At 63.9% G+C, this 7,763-nt stretch overlaps 1 protein-coding gene across 1 annotated transcript in view; it reads left to right on the top strand.

Annotated features, from left to right (window-relative positions):
- Positions 1 to 182: 182 nt before the first annotated feature.
- The window catches only part of LOC102437394 (ATP-binding cassette sub-family C member 11-like), a gene marked incomplete at both ends in the record, with an annotated part of 13,482 nt that continues 5,901 nt past the window's right edge, over positions 183 to 7,763 (top strand). Inside the window, 6 exons of the mRNA XM_014450812.2 lie at positions 183 to 660; positions 2,569 to 2,703; positions 2,776 to 2,860; positions 3,336 to 3,425; positions 4,831 to 4,934; positions 6,266 to 6,508. Of these exons, the coding sequence (XP_014306298.2) occupies positions 183 to 660; positions 2,569 to 2,703; positions 2,776 to 2,860; positions 3,336 to 3,425; positions 4,831 to 4,934; positions 6,266 to 6,508 (1,135 nt within the window). The remainder of the gene's footprint in view (positions 661 to 2,568; positions 2,704 to 2,775; positions 2,861 to 3,335; positions 3,426 to 4,830; positions 4,935 to 6,265; positions 6,509 to 7,763) is intronic.

Below are 7,763 nucleotides of genomic sequence, written 5' to 3' on the forward strand. Positions count from 1 at the left end.
ACGGGCAAAGCCCAGTCTAGCGCCCCGCGTGCCTCGCTGCAGGTGAGACAGCCCCGCCTCCCGGGAGGCGCCTGCCGTCCTCCGGGTCCGCACTGGCTTCTTTATTCGCTCGTTCGTGGCTCCTGTCTGACACCCGCCACGAGGGGAGCAGGCGCTGCTCGTCCGTCCCCTTATTTCGGGAGCCCGGCGCCCTCGAGCCCCGTCCCGTGGCCGCGGTGGCCCGGGGCCGGCCTTCCCAGTGAGCGGCGTTTCGCGGTGCCACGTGCCACGTCTGCTCTACCCACGCCGCCCCCGAGGGGCACTTTCTCCTGCACGTGGGGAGCACCGAGTGCTGAGGCCAGGGGCGCCCCATCCTTAGGTGCCTCGGGGTGTGCCCTGAGGGGTCCCGTCTGCCCCCTCTGCCCTCCCGGCGGTGCTCACCCTCCGGCCACGGTGCCTTTGGTTGCCCGCCCGCAGATCGGGGAGCGGGGCCTCAACCTCTCGGGGGGGCAGAAGCAGAGGATCAGCCTGGCCCGCGCCATCTACTCGGACCGCGAGGTCTACCTGCTGGACGACCCGCTGTCGGCCGTGGACACCCGCGTGGGGAAGCACATCTTCGAGGAGTGCATCCAGAAGGCGCTCCGCGGCAAGACGGTCGTCCTGGTGACGCACCAGCTGCAGGTGACGGCCCTCCCGTGGGACGGGCTCCCCTGCCCCTCCCCCTCAGCCTCGACCCCCCCACGCGGGGCGTGTGGTAAAGAACTTGGCCCTCCTCTCCTTTCCGTGCGAAGGAGACAGGCTGGCGAACACCCAAACCCAAGTTCAGGGTCCCCTTCACCTTCCACAGGGCAGGGGGGCCAGTGCGTTGGAAGGAGAACCCCAAGTCTCCCCCGAGAGCAGGCCGGAGTGGGCTGCCCCCATGCCCTTCCCCTGGACACTCATCCTGGGCTTTGGCCTCAGACACTGTCGCTATTTCTCCCTCCTCTTCCAGCTGAGCCTCACCATCTTTCTGGTATAAGAAAAGGCATAAGAAGCTTTAGGAAGGGCCCTGGCCAGTTTGGCTCAGTGGATAGAGCGTCGGCCTGCGGACCGAAGGGTCCCGGGTTCGATTCCGGTCAAGGGCATGTACCTTGGTTGCGGGCACATCCCCAGTAGGAGATGTGCAGGAGGCAGCTGATCGATGTTTCTCTCTCATCGATGTTTCTAACTCTCTATCCCTCTCCCTTCCTCTCTGTAAAAAAAATCAATAAAATATATATTTTTAAAAAAAGGTATAAGAAGCTTTAGGAAGGGCCCTGGCCGGTGCGGCTCAGTGGACAGAGCATTCAGCCTGCGGACTGCAGGGCCCCAGGTTCCATTCCGGGCAAGGACATGTACCGTGGCTGCAGGTTCCCTGGCCCTGGTCAGGGCGTGTGCAGGAGGCAGCCCATCGATGCGTCTCTCTCACATCGATGTTTCTCTCTGTCTCTCCCCCTCCCTTCCACTCTCTCTAAAAATCAATGGGAAAAATATCCTCGGCTGAGGACTGACAACAACAACAAGGTTTGGGAAGCGATCTAGTGAAAACCCAGTGTCCAGCCCCCCCTCGACCCAATCGCGCGTGGACCCTCCGTCCCCTCCTGCCCTGCTGTGCACGGGCCCGCCCACGCCTTCATCCCTTCCCTCATCAGTGTGACTCTCAGACACAGTAAAGTCTCCTTCCCCACGTCCTAACCGTACATCGCTGCTGCTTTACTTCCCGTGACCGGTGCTAACCTGCCTTTTCCCGCCAGGTCACAGTCTGGAGATCGTCCACGCTGACAGGTGCAGCTGTCAGTCTGCGGGGGTGGGGTTCTGATCCCTGATAACCCAGAATTTATTCCCGAGGGTGGACGCGTAGGGTCTTCCCCCTCATTTTTCACTTTTACAAAAAATGCCTCAATGTACATCAGTCTACGTGTGTCTCTGCTCGTTTGAGTTTTTTTTTTAGGATAGAGTTTTAAGGGGTTGAATTGTTGGTTCGTAATTCTTCAGGAATCTTTAGTTTTACGCGGCATTGTCCAACTGCCTTTCAAAGGAGTTGTGCCAATCCACCACCCGCCCAGACAGTTTACGAGCGTTCCCTTCCCTCCCAGTCACGGCCAGCACCTGGGGTTGTCCATCGTTTCATTTCTGCCAACCTGGTAATCCTATAGAATAAAACCCTAGATACGCAAATCGACAGAAAGGCGGAACCACTGGTCGCTATGACACGTACTGACCACCAGGAGGCAGATGCTCAACGCAGGAGCTGGCCCCTGGTGGTCATTGCGCTCCCACAGGGGGAGCTCCGCTCAGCCAGAAGCTGGGCTCATGGCTGGGAGTGCCGCGGTGGTGATGGGAGCCTTTCCCGCCTCCGCAGCAGCGCTCAGGACCCCTTGGGGGATGTCCGCCTGCCTGCTTAGGCCTGTTCCTGGCGCAAGCCCCACTGAGGGACCTCCCGCCCAGGCCACTGGGCCTCTAGTATAAACTAACGTTGTATCCCGACCTGAACTCAGGTTTCCTGTGGAATAGTGAGGCTGACAGCTCTTTGTGTGCTCACTGAAGACCTTATTTCTTCTGGCTCCTCAGTATCTGCAGTTTTGCGACCAGGTCCTTTTGCTGGAAGACGGGAAAATCTGTGAGCAGGGGGTTCACAGCGAGCTGATGCAGAAGAAGGGGCGATACGCCCACCTCATCCAGACGATGCACGGGGAGGCCACACAGGTGATCCGCCCCCGCCCCGCCCCTCCCCCTCGGGGAGGAACCCCCTCGCTCACAGCCCTGCTTCCCCCCCAGAACACACTCCAGGTGGCCAGAGAGCCTCAGGTGGGCGGCCCAGCCCAGCACCCCCTCCAGGAGGAGCCTCTGGGGGACAGTGCAGGTGAGGACGCTGGGTCCGGCCCTGCCCGGCTCCGGCCAAGAACCGCCTGGGCTGGGGTCGCAGCGGCTTTGGGGCAGCTGCCGCAGAAGCGTGTTGCTGCAGAGCATCTCACTGTCCCTGGACGAGGACACAGAGAGGTTGCGTGACTTCCCCAGGTTGCACAGTATCGTGATGACAATTAGGAACCAGGATCCTGGCCCTAGGAAACCTCTGTCCCCTTCTCTCCAGCCGCCCCTCTGACCCGTCCAGCGTGTGGGACGCCAGGCCCTCGGGGCTTGTTGAATAGTTGGGGGTGGACCCCCTTTCCAGGCTCTGGGGTCCAGGGTCTTCCATGGATTAGGGGCAGGCTGGGCGGGCGCTGCCGCCGGGAGGCGAGGGGGCGGGAGGGGGGCAGGCGCAGAAGCTTCGCAGGGAGCCGCTGGGCGCCGGGAAGAGCCCGGAGGAACGCCTTCTCCTCCTCCTCCTCCCCACCCAGGGCTGCAGAACCAGCTCACACAGAAGGAGAAGATGGAAGAAGGGTCCCTGACGTGGCGTGTGTACCACCAGTACATCCGGGCAGCCGGAGGTGCGGACTGGCAGCCCCACGCCTCCCGGGGGCCCCCAGGACCAGCCCCGCCCCGAGCCCCGGTCACCGGGGGAGGTGTGAGGTCATGGAGGCCCAGGGCACCCGGGGTCACCCCACACGAGGCTCACTCTGCACCGTCCCAGCCACTCGGTTACGGCAGCTCCCCCGCCACAGCCAATGCTGGGACCACGTCCTCAGGGGCGCTGGCGGTACCATGCCCCCGAGATGCGTCTTAGACATGCAGACGTGCGCGCTACAGCCATGAGGGAGACCCTGCCAGCTGCAGGCAGGCCATGCCCCACCCCCAGGGCCACGGGGAGGCGCCAGGGGGGTCAGATGGCAGAGCGGGGAGCGTGCCCTTCCTGGGTTTTCCTGGGAGAGAGTGGGCAAGCTCAGGGTGGGTGGGTGGAGTCATTCCGGGGGCCCTGGCTATGGGGGTTCCTAGTTGCTCAGAACCTGGCCTGGGGTGACTGGGGCAGGGCTTGTGTGGGCACGTGGTTGCTGAGGCCGCCAGGCTGTGGGTGGCGGGCGGCAGTGGGTGTCAGCTCACGGCAGTCGCTGGCCAGCCCTGGGAATGAGCTGACCCGGGAATGAGCTGACCGTGGGAGAGGGTCTCGCGGGATCAGGGTCCCCACGCCAAGCATCAGGGCAAAGGACGCAGGAAATGCGGTTCACACGGAGCCGTAGCCCAGCGGTTCCCAGACGGCCCAGCTGTGGCCTCAGTGAACCGCGTGCTCAGCGCCGGGAGGAGCGGCTTAGGGCGCACTCAGCGCCGTGGCGCCGGGAACGCGGGCGCAGCTGGCCTGTCTATCTGAGGGCGGCGGCGCTGGCGTGTCTCTGAAGGCGGCGGCAAGTAGCAGCTTCCCCAGCTCGGCCTCGTGGCCTCTGCACATCACTGCACGGTGGCAGGACCCCCACACCACATACGCTCTGCACGTTGGGGGTCACTGCGGAGGTTTCTGAGTCACTGTGACCCTGACCACCCTTTACTTGTCGCTGGAACCAGCCCTGGGTGAGGCGGGCCTGACTCAGCGAGAAGACACGTGCCCGGCACCAGGCTCGGCGCCCCCACCGAGGTGCCCCCCTGGCACAGGCGGCGGCCCGGCCCTGCTTAGGGGAATGACTTCTCTAATCTCACTGCTCGTGGGCCGGACGCCGGGCTGGGTGCTGGGCACACGCCATCTCGGGTCATCTCAGAGCCAAGGCAGCAGAATGTCCCTGACCTCGGTCCCTGCCAGGGCCACGCTGTCAGCAGCAGAGCCAGGGTTTGAACCCAGCTCCTCCCGGTCCTCCCAGGTGTCTGAGTGGATGGTTGGGTGCAGGGGACCCGAGGGCCTGGGTGCGAGCAGCGTGGCCAGGGGCTGTGCGCCTCCCTGGGCGCCGGTCACGCTCCCTCCCTCCCCAGGGTACGCGGTCGCCATCGCGGTTTTCCTGATCATGCTGCTGTTCAACGCCCTCTCCGCCTTCAACTTCTGGTGGCTGAGCTACTGGCTGGGGCAGGGCTCAGGGGTGAGTGCTCTGGGCGTGGGGGGCGCGCCTGTGGCCCCTGCAGAGGGAGTGGCTTCTCTGGGGGCTGAGCCCAGGCTGGGGGCCCGGGGACCAGCCCAGCGCCTGCCACTGCCCAGGTGACAGACGGAGCCCAGGGAGGCCCTCTGGGAGCCAGACTTTGGGCGCCTCCGCCCGGGGCGACCTGGTGCTCACAGACTGAACCGGCACCCTGTGGTCTTTTGGGGACAGAACCAAGAGGTTTCTTTCTGGCGCAGGCAGGCCGGGTTCCGCACATCCGCGCTGCTTCCATGCCCCTGGCTGGGTGGGAGCCGGGCTGGGCGGCCACAGGAAGGTAGACCTGCTGGACTTGGGGGGCGGGAAGCAGGTTCTAGTCCGTCAGGGCTGACGGCTGACCGCTGACGCAGGAAGGCCGGGAGCCGCTCTGATTTGTGCAGAGGTGACCTGCGCATCTCAGAGGAAGAACCGAGGAGCGGGGGGCGGGGCCCAGCAGAGACGGGACACCTCCAGCGGGAGGCATGCCCACCCCAGGCTGCCTGCTGGCCTCAGGTCATGAGGCCATGACAGGAGGCGTCTAACCCTCTAGCCCAGTGATGGCGAACCTTTTGAGCTCGGCGTGTCAGCATTTTGAAAAACCCTAACTTAACTCTGGTGCCGTGTCACATAGAGAAATTTTTTTATCTTTGCAACCATAGTAAAACAAAGTCTTATATTTTTGATGTTTATTTTATATATTTAAATGCCATTTAACAAAGAAAAATCAACCAAAAAAATGCATTCACGTGTCACCTCTGACACGCGTGTCATAGGTTCGCCATCACTGCTCTAGGGACTCGTCCTGTGATGAGGACAGTTCAGAGGGACAGACGGCTCTCAGGTCCGTGCGAGATGCCCGGGTTCACCCTGAGCCGCTCAGGGAGCAACGAGAAAGGGAGCGGGTGCGGGCTGAGCCCTCAGGACACGCTCCGCGCAGCACTGAGCTTCGCAGGCAGGCGGTGGACCTGGGCCGAGGCCGCCTCGGCACACGCCTTAAGCGCTCGCATCCACCAGAGCCTGGCTCCCTCACGGAGGCGCGTGCAATGCCTGATGTCACCCCGCCCGCTCCCTGCAGGATGGGGGTGGGCGGGAGGCTCCAAGCTGTCACTCGCAGGAGCTGCAAGGGGACTCCCAGTTCTCGGAGGCTCGAGTGTCCGGAAGCAGCGCCGGGGCCACGGGTGCGAGCGGAGGATGCTCCCAGTCCCGTCGCTCAGGGCACCACTGGGGCTCGGGGCCCGGAGCCGGGGCCAGAGGCCGGAGGTCCTCATCGTCACACCGCATCCCCTTCTTTCTCCCAGACCAACAGCAGCTTCGAGAGCAACAGAACCGCCTCGGACCCGGGCGACATCCTGGACAACCCCGCCCTGCCCTTCTACGAGATGGTGCTGGGCCTCAGCGCCCTGGTCCTGGCCTGCGTGGGGGTCTGCTCCGCGGTGGCCTTCACCCGGGCCACCAGGAAGGCGTCCACCGCGCTGCACAACGACCTCTTCAGCAAGGTGGGCGCGGGGCCCGCGCAGGCCGGGCCTGGCTGGACGGCGCCCGTTTAGAGAAAAGCTAGGCGCTGTGGGCCGTGTTTGGCTCAAGAACCGTAGGTGGAGAGCACAGCGTTCTCGCCGGCCCTCATCAGCCCCCCACGTGAACACCCTGCCCGCGTGTGGGTGTGTGTCCCAGCCGACACGTCCGCATGGGTCTATTAGCATCATCGTTACCTAACGTCCACAGTTACATGAAGGTTCCCTCTGGGTGGTGTACATTCTATGGCCCTTCCTCCCCGCACCGCGTCCCCCCTGGATCATTGGCTCTGGGGCCGCCAGGCAGGAGCTGCGGAGAGATCTGCAGATGGCTGCTCCTGGTATCGGGCCAGGAAGTGCCCAGGAGAGGCCCAGCTGGGAAGCAAGGCAGGCTGGGACGGGCGCTACGTCTTGGGGCGTTCTTCGTTTATTTTTATTTTTTTGACAAATGTATGCTGACATGTACCCACCATTTAGCACCAGACTACCCTCACTGCCCTGGACCGCCCCCGGGCTCCCTGTCCACCCCCCCCCCCAACTCCACAACCACGGATCTGTTTCCTGTCTCCGTGGTTTTGCCTGTTTGAGTGTCCCAAGGCTATAAGTGGACACCAGGCCCCCAGGTGGACGGGGGCCGGTCACACCTGCTGCTGGAGGCGGGGGCCTAGCCATTCACTGTCCCTCGCTGGAGGGTCAGTGGTCACACTGGTGCTGGCCTCGGTGGGCTGAGCCCTGTCACAGGCAGCGCCCTGGTCTCACCCTCACGTTGCTGTGGGGCACGAGGCGTCACGGTGAGAATACCAAGTGGTCTAGGCTGTCCGTCCCCTGGGGTGGCAGCCAATGACGTCGTAGAGATGTCACGGCTCTCTCTCGCATGTCACATGTTCCCGTGCGCCACGTGGTGGGCGTCGGGCTTACGATGGTGAGCGCACCACGCAGGTGTGGTTCGGGTCCCCTTGGCCTTAGGATCTGCTGAGGGCGACGGACAAGAAGACAGGCTCCGAGCGGGGAGGCCACTTGCCCAGGGCCACACAGCAGTAGGTGGAGGAGTCCGCATGCTGGAGCCCGAGCAGACGGCCTGGGGAGCCCCTGCGTTGGCCCGCTGCCTCCCCGACGCCCCCCCCCCCCGGAGGGGTCAGCCGCCCGGGCTGGGGGGGGCAGGGTCCCCGGCAAGGCCGGCCGCCCAAGGGCCGCGCCTTTTCCAGCGAGGCGACCCTGTTACCTAAAACGACTCTTAGAAGGGATGAACGGGCCGGGTGCTCAAAAACTTTCGGGGGGGACCGGG

This window comes from Myotis lucifugus, unplaced genomic scaffold (genome assembly GCF_000147115.1).
Source record: "Myotis lucifugus unplaced genomic scaffold, Myoluc2.0 scaffold_3932, whole genome shotgun sequence".
Lineage (NCBI taxonomy): Eukaryota > Metazoa > Chordata > Mammalia > Chiroptera > Vespertilionidae > Myotis > Myotis lucifugus.